Here is a 19,134-nt window from a genome sequence, read left to right on the forward strand (position 1 = left end):
CTTATCGAGGCCCTTCTCCGCTAACCCAGATGAGGGGACAGGGGGTCTTGCATCATTCTCTTTGGAGAACTTAACATACAGCACATCAGAGCCTTTGTCTCACTCAGCCCTGGGAGCACATCCAGAGAGAAATTAAAGGAAGATTACTTCAATCCTCCTCTTCTAATTTCAGCTCTGTAAATAGACAGTGAGCCAGGACTGTTCTTGTCTTCGGGCCGCTCTTTGAAATTGTATGCAATCTTATGTGCATATTTGTCTGTGTGTGTGTGTGTGTGTGTGTGTGTGTGTGTGTGTGTGTGTGTGTGTGTGTGTGTGTGTGCTCACTTGTGAAAACATAAATGGGCTGGTGTGTGCTTACAAGTGTGTGTGCTGCCTCCCCAGGGTGTGGGCTGATCACAGCAGCATCACTCACAGTCCTCAGCAGACCACCTGGGGCTCATCTGACCCCCCTCAAAACTACACCTCCCACCCTGTCCCGCTCCAAACATCCTCATCTCACCTCGGGTCGCCGTTGTTTTCCTCGCTGTTGCTGTTTCCCCATGACCTTGTTACTAAAGCAGAGAATACAGACATGGCCGCCAGGCAGCGCAGTGAGGCGCTTCAGAGGAACACTTTATGACCTAATGAAAGGCATCTCCGCTGCTTTTTGAAGTCTGTCAGACGTCTGCTTTCGCGAACCGCCGAGCCAATGCTGAAGACAATGCAGTTTGAAGTCTCTTTTGTTGTTTGTTTGTTGAAAACATAATGCCAAAGCTAATGATGTTAAGTTGAAAGCTTGGATGAGTGATCTTGAGGGCCAGGCTGAAACCTGATGATTACTCTGCTGTGTAGCTCTCTGCTGTACTGAGGATGTGTTTTCACTGTGTGCGTGCCTTTGAGTTGTGGTGCAGTGCCACACTTTGCTTTACCCACTAAATATAAACAGTCATGAAATGAAAGAAGAATTACATTAAGTCAGTAATCCCACAGTTCATTCTTTCTGCAGACCAAAGACATAATTAATAGACTTTTAAAGTCAAATTGCAAATACAGATGACGCTGTAAAGCTTACACATTCTCTAACAAACACTCACACACAGGATTTCTCACAGTAGCTCAACCACAGACAGACGCTTCACACCCACAACTTTCAGACGCCACCGTCACCATCAAGCCCACCTCACTCAGGGACTCTCGGCATGTGTTAACACTGGAGCCTGAATATTAGATTAGAAAATTACCCCCACACAAATCTTGAAACTTAAATAGGGACGGTGACAGCTAATGAGAGCCAGTTGTTCTCTACTCCATTCCCATGGAAAGAAAAGTGGAGAGGACAAAGGAAAGAAAGTCTTGATCATGGCTCTGCTGCTATGGAGGCCAGGATCACAGCAGTTAAGATAGACCCCAGGGTGCTTCTGTCTCTCAATTACTTTCGCTTTCGCTGTAGTGTGTTTTCTAGTCGCACCTCTCTCCACATCTGGCCTTCATCTTAATTTAATCAGTTACCAAATAAAATGTTAGGAGCCTGGTTGCAGTGTTCCAGGCATATAGGACAAGGAATTAATATAGATGTTTTTTGCATCACATTTACAAAGGCTGTGCATCCATTTATCAGCAACACTGGTTCTGCCAAGTTCTCCATCTAGCTTTAGCCCCTTGCTAACTTTATCACTGTCTTTACTGTCCCTGTTTTGTTTACCATATGGCTGATACATTGTTTATCATTAATGATGGTGATAAAGCCCATTCAGCAGAATCTGATTCCAGGCAAGAGATTATGTCGGATGAGCAGACAAAGTCTGTGTATCATTTCTGAATGCTTACATCATGAGGGCCGAGCCACTTTCCCCCTTTGTTTGTTTTCACTAACACACTCGTGGTGTTAATCTAGAAATTGTCTTCTGGCATTTTTGAACACTTCCTTCGCTAAGTAATACAACTACATCGCATCCTGCTTATACAAACAGCCGGTGTTATTGCAGCGATACGGGCTAATTCCTGCGTGTCCTCACAATCACCCCTAACCCAAGCATTGGATTTGATTGGTGGGTCTGAATCAGGGTTTTGGTTTAGATTGGTGGATCTGCTGAGGATGACTGAAGCAATAAGTCTCCTGTTGAGCTTTAAGGGTGGTGTCTGTCAGACCTTTTAAATCATTCTTGATTGCCTAAGCTTACGAGCGGGGCATGGTGGGTTTGGCGAGCTCCTCCGAAAGCACGGAGTCGTACTGGGAAGGCCTCGGTCTTAAACTCAACGTGTTGAGCAGCCTGCTGAATGTCAGAGCTCTGGATCCAATGGTAGTCCACAATCTATTTGTGGCAAAATATTTGTAAGCAAACTAATGTCATGTGCAGGGGTAGGAGAGAACTGGTTTTGAAGTTCACTCAATTATAAAACAGAGGCCTTGGCCGCCACATCTCCCAGAGCCAGGTTTTTGTTGAGCAGCGTACTGTAGTTTCCCAGATGGACCACATTAACTCACTCTTTCACAATTTTTCTTTTCATTCTCCAGCCTTTATCATTTTGCATCTTTGTTTTTGAGCCAGGTCTTTTCCGAGCCATAAAGCAGCAGAAAACGAAAGAACATCATCTCTGTCTTCATGTTTTCTTGTCTGTTCATCTTCCCTTTGTTTTTTCAGTTAGGTGTTTCACAGGCGTTCCTCTATTTAGACCAGCCATGTCATGGTCAAGTCCTGGCCTCTCCTCATTTCTCCTCCAGTAGGTCTTTCCAGACGGAGAGTGTTCCAACTGACCCAGTGCTTTAGGAATGTCAACATGCATAAATTATTACTGTCACACGGATGTTTGCTTTCCCCCCTGCATGTCACGTGTCATCAGGGGAAAAAGACAGTGTCTGACATGGTTAAGCAAAATATTCTCACATTGTTATTCTGCCCAAAGCACAGATAGAGGGACTACGGAGAGATGCTCAGGGGCCTGGTTTGTGGGAAGAGAGAACGAGTAGGATATTGTCTCTCATGCTCCTTTGAGAAACATGCTGTTAAACTCTGGAGGAGTAAACCCCCCCACCAGCATTACTGGGTGGAGGGAGCTTGTTAAAATGGCCCCACTCAGCGCCCGGAGCTTTGGAGTACACTGTGTTTAAAATACAGTTGACAGTCACTCTGAAGCACTCGGCATCCATTTGCAAGCTCTGGGGTCGCGACCTTCCATCGCTTCTTTGTTGTGGTTCAGCTGAAGTGCATAGCAGGTTGCCTTTGTTATTGAAACAAAGTTGAATGTATTAAATGACTGCCTTTGATGCCCTTTTTTGCTTTGTGGCCGCTGTTATGGTGTACAAAGAGCGGTGACTTCATATTATAAATGTCTTCCCCCCTCTGTTTTCCACAAGAAAATGAGAGAATGAATTGCGGCCTTTATGGCATTTGGTTAAGTATTATTGTTATTAGTTTTGATTAAGATGAGGTATTTCTGCATTGAGGTTTTTCTTCCATTAGCACAAAAGCACAGAGGCCTGCTATCAGCTTTATGGTTCTGGTAAACAATAGCGGGTAGCACAGCAGGGGCCTAACCTGTAAACTCTGATGTAGTCAAGATACAGAAGTTAATTTCCATGCAGACGTCCTGCGAGCAAGTAGCTCAACTGAATAGTACCGTCAAGAAGATTTAGTAATATGACTTCCGTGTTTTTCAATGGGAATTCTACTGGAGTTACAAGAGAACATGGGAAAACTGTGATAAACATTAACCAATTTTTCAACATAAAACACATGAAAAGCAGCTCAGTTCCGAAGCTGACCTCACCTGACTACTATGACTACTGCAGCCGCCTGCCACTGGTTCACTTAGGTTTAAAAATGCTACTAATTGCAGCTTGTTTTCTCTCCACAGTAACTGTCATATCTGTTAAAGTCAATAAACAAGCATATATTTTACCAGCATTGGAAAACCTAAGGAAGTGACAACCAGAAATGGAAACAAAATACATGTGCAGTAACTTTTATTTTGGAAGAAATCTCATGATATACTTAAACATTTTAGCCTGTAATCTGTTTCTGGCTCTCTGTGACAGCTCTGTCCCCACATACTTCAAGTTTTCTTTTAACAAATTCTGTAATGCTCTAATGATGTCAAGTTGCTGACCTATTTCACTCAACACTGATGTTCAAGTTCTTTTCATACCGCTGCCTTAACCTTCTACCACAATTAGCAATGTTGTCACTTCCTAGTGATGTCACTCAGCCAGCCTTTCCATTCACCAGTACTTTGATTACGTCACTGACAGACATTTTAACTATTTCGTATCGGAGCTGTCCTGTCACAATGGTTTTATGTTTCTGTCATGTGTTTTTGGTGGCATTTTGTTTTTTTTAATGTCTTTGTGTGTTCTTTCACATCTTGCTACATACAGACTCGTAGCAGATTTATTTTTATCTATTAAAATACAACTTTTTTTTGGGGTCCTCCAGTCTTTTTCTGTGCTTTTTTTTGCTCCCTTTTCGTTGCTTCTCCTGTCCCTGAAGTAAACTTGGGCACTCTTGAAGCTTTTATTATGTAGTTTGACTGGATTCAGACTTCAGTGAGGATATGTGGCTGTTAAATGGAGCCTTTTGAAAGGAATAATAGTCACCTTTGTTACTTTGACTTTATTTATTATATTCTTTCCTGTCGACTACCATGGACTTCTCTACCATCTTAAAACATCCAGATTTTCATGTTCCCTGATCTCTGAACCTGAATTGCAACCTACTTTTTCATTCATCTGGAAACAATCAACTGCATATGTGGTATTCAGATGTAAAAGTTATGTTGTCATATTCGACTAGCCGGCCAACACTGTAAACGGGTGGCATTTGGATGATGTGACATTTGCTTCCGCATATTAGCCTTCCTCTAGCCAAGCTGTTCTGAGTTACACTGACAGAAATAGGGGTCAGAAGTCGTACAGATGCACTCTGATATGATTGGCACTTGGGAGACTCATGGTTTCACACTTTGGGGATTATCCTCCATTTTCCAGAACGTTCTGCCTGGAGACTCCGAGGGGATGACCTCATGATTGGCCGATGGGGGTTGGGGAGGAGCGGGTTGTGTGTATATGTGTGTAGTCGCACGTTCATGATCATGATCAACTAAGTCCAGAGAAAGATTGCATTGGGATCTGGAAACAGCGCTTCAGTGCAGCTATTATATAATATAATAGAAAGTAATGGTTGGAAAAGGGGATTTCAGCTGGGAGCAGGCCTGCAGCTACAGTGCATGTTTGTATTCTGAATTTATTGCCCTCAGTCAATGAATAAATTGGCGAAAGGTTAAAGCATATAGGCCTCAGAGCCGTAGGTTTATGTTTTCTGTGTATACCTGCTCTGTTTTTCAGTGCATAAGCACAATGGGGATATAACTAAGCCTAGAAACACAGGAAGAAATCCACTTATGTACGTTAAAACTATAGCTGAGATCAAACCCCCGGGAAAGCAACTGACTTCATGTGTGTTTATGTGTACATGTTTGTGAATGCACTGATTGCATGCATTAATTCAAACTATATGAAGAACTGCTCTCTGCTGTGGTATGTTTTCTCATTGTCTCCTTTCCTCTATGCCCCGATTGTGTTCCCCATTATCCGTTATTCCAGTTGTAAGCACATCTAAATATAGACCAAGAATTTGCTTAGGGGGCACTCTCTTAGTAGTGGTGCTTAAAGAGAAGACGGGGTATTTGCTGTAATTGTAAATGCATGTGTACTGCCTAAGCTTGGGAAGAGAGACAGAGAGGCGTAAAGAGTATCTGGCAGTTTCTCCTGGCTCTTGGTCTTTCCCAGCTGCTGTGCAGCTTATTTGTCCCTTCCAACGTGGGGCGCTCCTCGGAGTGGACGTCTTGCCTTTGCTGAATACCTTTTCAAATACCTCCTTACCTCAATACAAGTTTCACCCGCTTAACACAACACACATGGAGACAGGTCCGGGCCCTTTTCTGCCTTCTCTCCCCTCCCCAGTGCTTGGAAAATCTTACATTTCTACAGAAAAGAAGTACACACATCCTGTCCTCATTAGACCAGGGAAAGGAGAGGGGTCTGGCAGGGCCGATCCTATGGAAGCCCCACACATGAGCCTGGACGAACAGAACAGGCAGGCGGGCAGGCATGCCGCGGCGTTTTATATGGCTCTTGTTCTTAGCCTTTGATGACACTGTTTAGAATAGGAAATATCTAATAAGTCAAGTATTCTGTCTAATGTGCTGCCAGTGGGTTTAGTATTTGCCTGGAGGTCTTGAAACACTATCTCCGCCACAGCAATAATATACATTTAAAATTCTCATGGAGTGGGTGGTAGCGAGCGATGTAGAGAGAGAGCGAGGGAGGGCAGCTCAGAGTACATGCTGTAATAGCAACCATGTGCAGGTTGGAGAAGAAGAGGGTGGGATAGGGTGGGACATACCTTGGGTCTGTCGAAAACTCTCTTTCTGTATGTATTTTTCAATTCATCATAGTCATGTCTTTAAAGACAGCAGTAGCTAATTGAAACCAATGTTGTACCCATTAACATGGATGAGAAACATGAGGGAAAGGCCTCAATAACGATCAAACAGCGTTGGACATGTTGATTAATCGGCCCAAGTCTCATCATGATGCACCTGATAAGCCTACAAGAGGTTTTAATTGATGTGACGCAGTGGTTGAATAAACTGAAATGACCTTACATGATTACATGGACCCTCCTTTCCTTTTTCTACGCTTTTACTTGTGTCTTTCTGTCTGTCTCAGAGAGAAGAGGGAGTGGGGGAGCTTTTGTGGGGGTGGTTTGAAGTGTTTTTTTCTCAGCATCTTCAAAATATTTTCCATGCGCTTGGGAAATCTTTGAAAAGTAAACGCTTCTGTTTATTTCAGCCTTTTTTACCCACACGTATCAGTTCTATATAAACATATCCAGTAATTTATTATCTGGTAGGTAGCATTTAGTTTTATGTTTGTCTCGTTTCTGTCCCATGGGAGCCAGTGGCGGCTTCTTTATAGTCTTGAAGATGGCATGCTTTGGTAGCAGAATAAAGATGCCTGTTTTCATTGTCGCTTGAAACCCAGCAACCTACTCACATTGATTTATATCATCTGTCACTGAAAGCTTTTTATTGCCACAACGGCTGGAACTCTCCCGGCATCCGTTAGTTGGAGCCAAGCATAAAATCTCGACTGCTTTATACACAATACCACAGTCACTGCACGAAACAATTCGATTTGCTGGGGTGAGGCCCCTTTTTTAAAGACATATCCAATATTGCAAGAAGTGCAAAATGATTTTAAGACCGCAGAAAAAGTCCCAAAGCATGCCTTTAATGTCCCTGTGGCTATACAATGCTCTTCTTCTTTGGTCAATTTGTCCATGGTTTCAATCAAGCGAATTATTTGGTATGCGTCCACTTGTTAAGTCTGAAACTAAACAAGAAACAAACTTTGCAAAAAAAACCCAAAACGTTCTCATCCATTTTATGATGCATCTCGGGAATTCTAACACAGCATCTTGGTTTGGTTTGAGATAAAGCAGTTTGTTATAATGCAAATTGAATTCTCGTGTTCATCAAGTTTATCAAGTTGTTGCACATGTTTTTGTGTATTTACACAGGTAGCAGCTGTCCTTCAGTGTGATTATGATTCCATATTTTCATGTATTTAGGGTGATATTGACACTGTAGCGGGGCACTGTACTGTAACTGTAAATGCTCAATTGGTGTTATAATTTAAAAAAAAATTTGATAGAGCCATATTACATTATCTAGAAACTTTTGGTTTTCAGTTTGTACCTTTGGAACAGGTCTTTACTGACTTATTCACTAATAGTACTAACTAGAACTGATAAAAAAAAAAATAAAATACCCACTTTTTATAATACAGTGTGAACACAGCAACCCTTATCTTTACCAAAAACAAAACTTATTTACTGATAGAATTCCCTACTGCTAGATTCATTCTGCTCTTTTTCAATTTATTTTTCTTAAAAATACATTTCACCACTTTGGCTCGAACCTGGATCAGTGTGAACACAGCCTTATCTTTAACTTTTTCTGTGTGCAGGTGCGTCGATGCGAGCAGAAGCGCAGCACTCGAGATCCTGCAGCAGGTGTCGACTCCTCATCTCGTCACAGCGGGACCGGCCAGGACAGCGGCTTCGGCAGCGACAGCGCACGCATTCGCATCGTCCAAATTGAGCAGCAGAGCGGGGCCAGCCACCACTGCATCGCTAGGCCATCCCACAAGTCCACCATCACCAAGAACCTCAGCTTCATCCCTTTCGACATCTTTCTCACAGCTAGTAGGCTGTCTGTCATGACCTACGCTTGCTCCAGTCCCCCTAAGGCCCTTTCCTCATCGTCAGACGCCCCCAGCACACCCGAGAAGAAGGAGCCCGGGGATAAGGTAAACAAAAAGCCTGTGACATGGAAGCTCTCTTATGAGTCAGTTCCTGGATTTGTCAGTTGTCCATGTGTGTATAATTATTCATACCATACACATTAGTAAGATGTGTCCTTTATGTGAGCATTGTGTTGGTACAAAGGATTACTATTACACAGTTTTCAAATCAGCTTTATAATTTGGAATTACTTTATGTGGTTGATGAGTCATTTCATACAGTCCAAATTCATATAACTGAATTTAATCCAACATAATGACGTGTTTCATAATTTAACATGGATTTACACTGTACACTTATTCATTGCGCTACTCCCTTCAACTGCCCACCCAGCTAACTAAATACTATAAATATGTATGTGTGATTATTAAAAAGCTGCTCTTTACACTCCGTCAGGGGGGTAATGTGATTTAGGCAGATACCAAACTGAAAGAATTATGGGCTCTGTCCCACACAAAAAAGAAAAACAAACACATAAAGAACTGTGCCGTTTTCATCCCTGGTAATAAGAACGTCTATTTGCTCACATCTACACGAGTGGCCATTTTATTGTGTTTAATGAACAATGATTCGATGTTTATGGATAAGGTCAACAGAATCTGTATAAACTGCATGGGGCTGCTAAGTTATGATGGAGAAAAACTACCTAGTAATGTTTCCAGCATCTTATTGAATCAATGCCCCAAATAACTGCAGTGAATTTTGAGTAAAATGAGGCTCGACATGAATAACACTTGATAAATAATCTGTCTGCATCTACTTCAGGTGGGAAAGAGTGCCCTTAACCAGCCTGAGATCCTGTCTGAGTCTCCTCCAGCCTCTGCCTCCCCAACACCAGACCCAGGTCCAGCTGCCCAGGTTTCCCTCGCTGGCCTGACTGCTGAGGACATCCTCAACAGCAACACCTCCCAGCCAGCCTCCCCGCTGCTTAGAAGCAGCTTGCTCTCCCTGGACGGCCTGCCAACTCCCAGCCGCTCCTCAGCTCGCCAAGCACTGGGTGTGACCATAGTGAGGCAGCCAGGGAGAAGAGGGGCTGGAGACCAGGTGCTGGAACCCCTCCTGTACCTCCAGGTGATGCAACCTTCCGCTCTGCTCAGCTGCCACCACCGCAAGCAGAGGATGGAGCTGTCTGTCTTTGACGTGGCCCTAAGAGGAGTAACTTCTGACTACAAGTGTCTAGGTAAGAGGAATTAGGAGGGATAAGTTTGAAGAGGTACTGAATGGATCCTGGGCAGGATTTGGATCTTCTGAGTAAGATTTTAACACCATTTCTTTGTCTATCCTATTTTCTTTCTTTCCCCATTCCCCTTTTCTCCACCCTTTTCTCTTTCTTAATCTCTTCATCTTCCATCCAGACCCAGGAAAGACTCTGCCAGAGTCTCTGGACTACAATGTGTTTTGGCTGCAGACAGTAGCGGGAGAGGTGGACAATAAAACGGGCATCCCTCCTCCTCTGCTCTGCCTCCAGATCAAAGATTTCCTCAATGGACCAGGTGGGGATTATGCACACACAAACACACTGCACACATGCAATTTATGCACACTCACGCTAACATCCTCGTTTACTATTTTAAAGCATCCGTTTCACATTTAACCGCATTTCAGGGGAAATGTCCACCGCTGTGAAGCAGTAAGAGGAGCACACAGACACGCACATACTGAACAAACACATACAAGAAGCAAACACATAGGTCTACTTTTCTGCTGTGCACAGATGATGAGCAGTCTAAATGACATTGATATTACTCACTTTGAACAGCAGACTACACTCTCCTGTGGATTTTAGTGTGTGTGTAACGTCCGGCTCCTGTGGATTTGCCTTTCTCAGGGTTTGGGTGTCTATTTTTAGACCGATATGATATCCATATGAGCTGTAAGCTAAGGTTGTTGACCTAAGGGTGTGACTGACATCCTACCCAAACAGAACAGCAATGAATACAAAGCGTGAGTGGGCTTTTGAGTGTATGAGTATGTGTGCAACTTTGTTATCCCTATGAGGGTTTCATGGAGAGTGTGTGTAGGCGCAGGACATCCTTCAGAGTTCATCTCTCTGAACCCCAGCAGGCCAGATGCTGCAGATGCGCACACACACACACACACACACACACACACGCGCACACACTGACATCCAGTTACAGACATACTTTGACCTATAGTCTGACTTTCTTCCACATGCATACAATCATGAACACTGTGTATGTATACAGAAAGGAGCTCCAGCCTGAACTGTAGCTGTTATTGATGATGGTTTGGGGAAGCATGTAGCCCTCGCCCCCTCACGCATCCCTTCCTGCCGTCAGCAGAAATCCCTCAGCTTCTCTGCCCATCTGTAATCACACAACACAACACAATGCAGTTCTCTGTACACAACACAGCCGCACGCCACCGATGTCCATCTTACCCCTCTGCTCATTCCAGATGACGCCAGCGAGCATGAGCTTTTCACGAGGCATGGATTACATCAGAACTTGAGTCAGGTTTTGAGCTTATATGGTGAATATGATTCCTTTCTGATGGGGAGTCACTGTATACAGGAGAGGCAGGTTGGTGTAGTGAGTAAAGAGAGGCCGTCCTTCAACGTAGTGAGTACATACTGACCCCCTGATCTCCCTTTGGAGAGGAGCAAGAAAAAAAAGCAGTAGAGGCGGTATCCTTTCCGTTTCCAAGATTAAATAAATATTTAAATAGATTTAGGTTCACATGGTTTATTTATATATTAGAAATTGCATAATGTTCAATGTTGATTTTACAACTTTAATGTAATTTATTGTAATGTATTAACAGGATGTTTCACTGAACAGGGTTACTGTCTGTCATATCTCTAAAGATAATTACATTATGCTGTGGTTACATCTGATTCTGGTGTTTAGCTGAAGCGCAGATGTCGACATTGTGCAATTACAGTCAGGTGTTTCCCTTGAACTAGTAAAGAGCAGAGCTATCCTCGTCTCAGTAGGATAACTTCAATCATAATCACTCACACTCATTCTCCTTACATACACACACATATAAACAACACCCTCCCGAATGACTCAGACAGGATCCAGGCTCAGTGTGAGGTTGCCCCAGGTCAGGCTCTGCTGGAAATATCTAGAATTGACCACACATGCTACTGGTTCCCCTTAACCCCTTCACCCACACAGTCAAAAACACACAGGCACACACACATTTTCATCTGTGTGGTGTTTGGTTAGATGACTCTGGTGGCGATATTTTGGGGGATGGGGGAGCGAAGGAAGTTAAAAAGAGCAGGAGAATGAGTGCAGTAACGCTGACTTTGTGGAATACTAGGGTTGAACGAGTACTTGGCTGAAAGAATTGTCCGGTATGGACAATGTACTTTTTATGTGTGTAAGTAGAATGAAAGTGTTAATATTGTCTTCTAATGTAAAATATAGCAACTTTCTGATTCAGACTTAAAAAATAGTTCTCTCGCACACTTCCAGTTTAAGCCCCGTCCATTCCGAGTACGAATATAAGTACATATAATTTAGTTGGTTGAACAGATACAGATGCAGATTATGGTTCACTTGTTTCCTGTTGTTTAGGCAGTACATAAAGACAAACAGGAATCATTTCCAAGTCTGAAATATCTGTCAGTCTAAATGTAAGCCTTAGCATCATTAGCAAGAAGGTTTGGAGTTCTTTAGCTGGCATCCCTCAGTTGAGTTTAATTGTTTTAGTTTACCTACTTTAAATGTGAAGTAGTGCAAGGAATAATAAAGGAGAGGTTGATGATAGATGGATGAAGACATGTTTTGGAAGAAAAATAGCATCCAGCATTTTATCTATCCATGCTCTAGTGTTTTCACAGATGGTTTATTTGCATGTGCAAGTCTTTATAAATGTCTGTCGCTGTGTGTGTCTGTGCTGCAGTGTGTATGTATCATATCTGGCGGCTCTACTTTGATTCGACAATGTTTCACATTTGATTTATTTCAACGAGGCGCAAACGGAGAGCAGACTGCCGTGAGGCCACGTCTTGCTGTGTGTTTACAGCAATATGCTCGCAATTTCAGCAGCATTTATTCTGCAAGACCAATCAAAGCTGCCCTCCCAAGGATGCCGAGTGGGAAACACTTGTAACATGTGTACTGTAAACTGGATGGTGTTTCAGCACTGACCCTCACTCAGCAGTCACTCGTCACACACACACACACACACACACACACACACACATACATATAAACACTACTAATGTGGATACATACAGGCCACATTTTTCAGAAGAGGGTTCAAGGCTTGACCAGCAAACACAAAAAAGCCGGGGTGGGTATTTATTTATTTTTTCAACATGAGCAGGGTTCAATGATTGACCAGCGAACACACGAACACACGAACAATACTTTCCATCCCTCCTTCTCTCATCTTTCCTGCTCAGTCTTTGAGAGGGTCAGTGAGTGAGTCCAGAGATGTAACTGCTACCACTTGGAGAGGAGAGAAGCAACAGGTGATAGATTAGCTTGAACAAATTGGAACCATTACTCTCCTGTGTCCCTGGTTCCCGTCAAGCTATGGGTTCGTAGAAATGTTGTCAGTTACTGTATACAAGCCTGTGCCCCTCCGAACTGTCCAGAACCGCTATAATTTGAGTCAGATGGCATCTGAGGCGTGTGTCACTGGCCTTACTTGGTATGCAGCTTTTTTTTTGTGACAGTGGGATTCTACAGATACCCCTCAAAAAAATGATTGGCCCTTACAAACACAGACATACACACATACCCTTCACATACAGACCCTGTGTAATTGGACACATTGCCACCTGTGTCTGACACAGGCTCTCTGCTGTCAAGCGTAAAAGTCAGCTAGAGAAATCAAAGGTGGGGTCAGAATGAAAACAATGTTCTTGGTCTTTCCACACACACATACACCCAACACCAGGTTCAAAGTGGGGACGGCGTCATGCATGACCTCGCCAAAAAGGCACAGTAACCTGGGTAATAAGCATATTTGATCTCCCCCACCCCTTTGCGGAGATATATACGTGTGTGTATGTGCCTCTGTCAGACCTTGATCTCGCACTTTCTCCAGTGCTAATAGAGGCTGACACCTGAGAAGGGCCAGTCTGTGATTCCCCCCAGCCTGTTCACATTAAGTCCTGTTCTTTAAAGGTATGTGAACACCAACACCACCTCTCAACCTCTAGGCTCGATACTCACTCCTTGCCTGGGCCTTCCACTGACAGTCTCCAGCTTAAAATAGCTGTTAGTCTCACAGCTGAAACCAAGGTGTTCCCAATAAAAACACACAGATGTGTAATAATGCCACTGTTGAAAAGCCCTCTTTTGACTCCCCGCACTTGGCATTGGAAGGGCCACCACATTTCTTTCAATAATTCATTTTTTCTCCCTTTTTAAAAAATCCCTGCTGTCTTTCCTTGCCCTCCTAAAACAGAAGCACATTTGAAAACAGTGTTAAGTAAGATGGCAACTTGTATTCTCAGTTCTTCACATTTTGGTGTTAAAGAGGTGCAGCAGTGTATTTGGTTGGTTTGGTTTGGTTTTTGCAGCTTAGTCTGTAAAACTTATAAGTCTGTCATGGCTTGTAAATAGTTTTTGTTTTATTTTTTCTTTTCCTGTTGTGAGGTTTTAGGTTCCTCGTTTTATGCCTTCTTTGCCTGGATAGTGAAACCACATGGAACATCACTGTAAATTCTCGCACACATTCCCATATCAGCTCCAGAGACACAACCAAACGTAGGGAAATGACACGGATGTACTCGCCTTGAAGCCATATAATACTGTGATACGATTTTATTTGAATTCTTCAAAAGATTAATCTTTTGACATTGCGCCACTGCAATAAAAATGTGCTGCATGGGTTGCAGGATAAAGCTGAGGGAAACTGAACATATGCTAAGTTCTCCTTCCTTTCCAGGGTCCTACGTTGGGTGTTCTATCCGAGTTCCCGCAATTTAAAATCCAGATACACTCAACCATTTGACAGAGATTTTCCTTTAACTGATCTGTCAATTCCTTAAGGAGTTCATAAATTTAGAAGCGATAAGTGTGTCTGTCAGCTGAACTACTTGTACTACATGTAATTTGTTACATGTCTAAAGTCTTTTAATGGGGTGCATTATTATTGAACTAAATAAGCTGCAGACTGTACTTCATTCTTTTTTCCCATTTATCATACATATTGTCAGTAAAAGTAGTTTTGGACAACAAACATAAATCTTTTGGAAGGAAATTCTAATCTCTTTACTTGCATGATATAAAGTTAACAAGAAGTTGCAGGGAATATCATTGCTGCATCATTGTCTGCTCTGCTCCTTGAGTTATCAAAACAAGTGGTTGCATGAATGTTAAAAGCTGGTAGCTCAGTTCATAGGAGGAGACTCCTGCAACCATGTACAGATAAGGTCCTGACTCAGTGTTTTTTTGGTTCCTCCAAATATGTGAAACAATGTTATGGTACATAATGCATATATTTGAGTCTGCACGCATTCACTTTTTTTTTTTTTATACAGTTTGCACATTAAACCTTTTACTCATGTCCCACATCAATTAAAAGTTACATGAAGTATTAATACACTGGGGTTAAAGCAAGCTGTATCCATAGCACTGCTCACTCAGTTCAGTTGAGTTTCTGATTCAACAGGTAATACATCCCTTACCGCCACACCACAACTGGCTGGGTGTCAGGGATAGGATGGGTTTTTCAGTGAGGAGGAAGAGAGGGACCTCGGGAGGGAGGACAATAGATAATGAGGACCAGGGCTCCCTGTACAGAGAGCCAGGCAAAGGCCCCGGTGCTGGCCCTGACTGGGTGATCAGAGACAGCTTTATGTGATTACAGAGGGGGGAGGGGTTGATTAGATTGAGGGGTGTAGGGAGAGTAAAAGATAGAAAGGATTGAGAAAGAAGCAAAAGGATGGGCTACATGAGAACAGAGGGAGGAAGAGGGGAGGGCAAGCAGATGAGCCTGGACGAACAGCTGCATACGGGCTATTTATTCCACCACTGGAAAGTTTCCTGGTGATAAGTCAAGTGGAAATGATAAGCTACATTGCACAGCAAATTCCACCTATCTTTCCTCCAATTCCTCTCTCCAGCCATCCTTCCATTTGTCCATGTGCCTCACTTCCACTGGATAAATGAGAGAGAATCCTGAGGGCAGAGTCTGTGGTGTGTGTGTGTGTGTGTGTGTGTGTGTGTGTGTGTGTGTGTGTGTGTGTGTGTGTGTGTGTGTGTGTGTGTGTACATGCGTGCTCGCCTGCATGGCTGTGCTGGCAGCCCTCCTGCTCATGTCATCCAGTGCTCCTACCTGGGAAGGAGACAGACGGGAGGCCTAAAACCCTTAAAAACCCTCCAAACACTGGTGCCTTGATGAGACCATGAAAAACAGCTGCGCTTGTTTTCGGCTGCTTCCCTCTCCCATCATCATGACCAAGTGGAAAAATGGGATAATGGAAGTGGTGTAAAACGGCATTGAGTTAATTCATGTGTCTCTGTAAATTCCAGTCAAGTGTTTGAAGGCTGCAGTGCAGCAGAGAGCGAGAGAGAGGTAGAACAGGAGAGCAGAGGAGTCTTGGATTTATGTGGCTGGCATGAAGGAAAGATTCTCTTCTGCTATTCTGCAGTGTCACGTCAGGATGTTACAGGGAGACAGCCAGTAATTGTGTGTGTGCATATATATGTGCATATAAGACAAGGAGAAAGAGATTGAGACTAAAGCCAGCTGTTCTTTAACAGGTCCTTGCATGCAAAGCTGAGTGATTAGAAGAGGAGAAAAGAGTTCAAAGTTTGATTTACGAGACGTGGAACCATGCAGTATTCCGTGGGTTAGATAGCAACAGATCTTGCTCAGTGGGACACTGGTGAAACCTGCCTTTTCTTAAAACCTCCAAGTGGATTTTGTCCAGTTTATGTGGGTTTCCAAATGACAAGACTAGGTTTTTAAAAAGCAAGGGTCCCAGCCAACAGTGAATTTATTCAATTTGTTTAAGAGGCTTTGCTTTAGCGCTGAGGGAGACTAAACAGTCTGTCACTAGATTGCTAATCATAAAAGAAACATATAAAATATGCATTTCCCATTCACAAATACAAACAGAACCCCAGAGAGACGTGTATTTAGTACTCAGTGTACTTCTGCCATAAAGTAGCTTTGTTTTTGTCTTAACAATAAAGTTTTTATTACCTGCCCAAAAGCATTGCTCTCTTTACTTCCTGCCGTGTTTTCTTTTTCACTCAGCACTTTATAAATATAAGTCAGGATGAGCACAGGGGATACTCCTCAATTTTAAGAGGGACCACTTAGAAGCTAGAGGAAGTTTGAGAGACATTCTTCTATTTAGTCTCTGCTTATTATTTATCATCTTTTCCTTTCCCTTCATTTTATTTCTTTCTATCTCTCACAGCTGAGCTGAATGTGGAACTATCACGCCCCCTGAAAATCAACCCCACACTGGCGAAGCTGGAGCAGGCGAAAGCCTACCTGAACAAAGTCCTACCAAACCAAACATGGGATGCCTCCAGTAAACCGCCGTCTGCTTCCTCCACCCCTCACTCCACCCCCACAAAGACACTGCCCAGGGCCTTTCCTTCTCGTTCAGACCCACACCATCAGGCCTCGGCCCTGGGTAAAGCCAGCAGCGTCAGGGCCCTGGCGCTGTCCTTTCACAAGGTCTCTCTCCACACTGCCCAAATTGTAGTGGTCATGGAAACAGAGGCTCATCCAATGAGGCCCAGCGTGACAGTGACCGTGTCAGCCATGACAGGAAGTGTGAACATGAAGTCAGGGCCGAGGATAGAAGGTGAGTAAAAGACAAACATTGTTCTTTTTTTCTTTTTTTTCTTTTTTTTGTTGTTGCAGAAACTGAAAAATAAGATTGAACATAAGTACAAGGAGCACACAAGCACTGCATCACAGGTGCAATAACACACAGATATGTTCTATAAGTTTTAAGTAAGTTCAATGGGTAAAAAGTATAACTGGAAACCATTGTTTCACAAGCTCTCTACAGCTAAGTTGTGTATTGTGTATGTGTCTTGTATTGGTTTCTGATGCTTCAGACTTTATTTTATTTTTTTCTTTTCTCCAGTCCCCTACTGAGCTCAGTAAACGGCCCGTGTATAACTCCAAAGTAACAAGGGCCTGGACCATAAATGAGTCATTGTTACTTTTTTTCTTCATGTGAAAAGTGAAAAACATCAAACCAGTGATGTGATCTTATTATTCTGCCGTATTTCAAGATACTGCCACTTGTTTAAAGGAAATTCCTGAAACAGGTGGAGCTGCATTGGAAACAACTGTCATGACTTCACTCCATTTGGCAGATTTTATCATCTTTTAAAGAAACCACAATTTTAAGACCCAGTAATACACTACACTAAAGTACATGCTTTTTTTTGTGGTGTGTCATTTGTCTAGTACCCAAGCTCACGGTGTGAGCCAACAGGAACCGGTCCAGGTCCTTTGAAAATAAAGTACAGTTACACAGAGCTCCAAATATCCAACACAAAAATGTAGTGGAGAACAAATTGTTCTGTTTCATATCATTATGTAACCAAACAAATATTGATGTGGACCAACTCCAAAGAGCTATACCCAGTGCACCCCACACTTATGTTTGTTATTCATTGAGATTAAAACCTAACTGACATGTTCTAACATGTTTCCTCAGGAATGTGTTTAATTAAACTGCCCTTTGTATAAAGAGAATATGTAAAAATCCATTCTAATACCGCAGTGAGTGAGTCTGTGGTATCTGATTATTTATTGATCAGTATCTCACTGCATAAAGCTTACTCAAACTTTCCACTTTCCACCCTTGTTTATTGAAAAATATGTGATGTCTCAGCCTTTTTTGAAAGATCTGTCATTTACTCACACTGGGAAAGGCTGGGAACCAAAGAACCAGTATTGCTTTCAGTATTATTTGGAATATTGTTGTTTTTTTACACATGCTAGCAAAGCCCTCATCTGCCAAAAACAAGGTTTGTCAGTAAACTGTAAAGTGAGATGTTTGTGTTAGTCTTGGACCTAAAATTGTTGTGAGACTGTGTGTGTATTTGATTGCATGGGTATGTGTGTATTAGAGCCTGAGAGGGAAATATACTTTCATGCTTTGTGTGTGTGTGTGTGTGTGTGTGTGTGTGAAAGCAAGATGTTTGCTTTCGTGTTAGGCCCAAACCCTGCCTTCATCAACACTGACTATTATCCAGGAGGCATCACAGTGTTTCCATTATGACAATCAGAACTGCTAATGCTAATGTAAATTAAAAAGCTTCCAATTTCTCTGTGCCGTTGGGTGTGAGCGGACGCTCTGTAACAGATGATCAGGGATTTTTGGTTTGTTTTTTGCATTTTTTTTGGCATGTCTTCCAAATTGGACAGCAGATGGAAACAGAAGGATAAAAGAGAGTGGGGGGCTGACATGCCACATGCAGTAGATATAACAAGAAACACTCTTGACTCATATATTTGCAAGTAGTTGTTTTGTACCTCAGTACCGTTGAGCAACATGTCCCCTGTTGACTCGGGTTGCAGAGGGACGAGGACAGAGCTGGAACTGGGCTCCCTAAGTGCCTGCATCTGTTTGACAGATGTTGTTATATAGGGTTACTTCAGATAAAATGATTGTCGAAAATGTTAATTAAAACCTCAAACAATTTGCACTTTGTTTACTCAAATCTGCATAACTGCACAGTGACACAATACTCAGCGCTGCTGCCCTGCTCTGATTTTCACCAGCTTTTCAGCTTTCATCCATCTTTGATGTGTTGACTTCGATAAACACAGTTGAAACTGCGTGTGCAGTGCAATGGAAAAAGAAATCGCGTTT

At 42.8% G+C, this 19,134-nt stretch overlaps 1 protein-coding gene across 7 annotated transcripts in view; it reads left to right on the plus strand.

Annotated features, from left to right (window-relative positions):
- Nucleotides 1-19,134, plus strand: part of LOC127366381 (intermembrane lipid transfer protein VPS13B) — a 315,825-nt gene that overhangs the window by 218,070 nt on the left and 78,621 nt on the right. For all 7 annotated transcript variants that reach the window (XM_051405186.1, XM_051405181.1, XM_051405183.1 and 4 more), the window contains exons 35-38: nucleotides 8,009-8,350; nucleotides 9,111-9,525; nucleotides 9,701-9,838; nucleotides 16,708-17,103. In XM_051405186.1, coding sequence (XP_051261146.1) covers nucleotides 8,009-8,350; nucleotides 9,111-9,525; nucleotides 9,701-9,838; nucleotides 16,708-17,103 — 1,291 coding nt within the window. The remainder of the gene's footprint in view (nucleotides 1-8,008; nucleotides 8,351-9,110; nucleotides 9,526-9,700; nucleotides 9,839-16,707; nucleotides 17,104-19,134) is intronic.

This window comes from Dicentrarchus labrax, unplaced genomic scaffold, assembly GCF_905237075.1.
Source record: "Dicentrarchus labrax unplaced genomic scaffold, dlabrax2021, whole genome shotgun sequence".
Classification (NCBI taxonomy): domain Eukaryota; kingdom Metazoa; phylum Chordata; class Actinopteri; family Moronidae; genus Dicentrarchus; species Dicentrarchus labrax.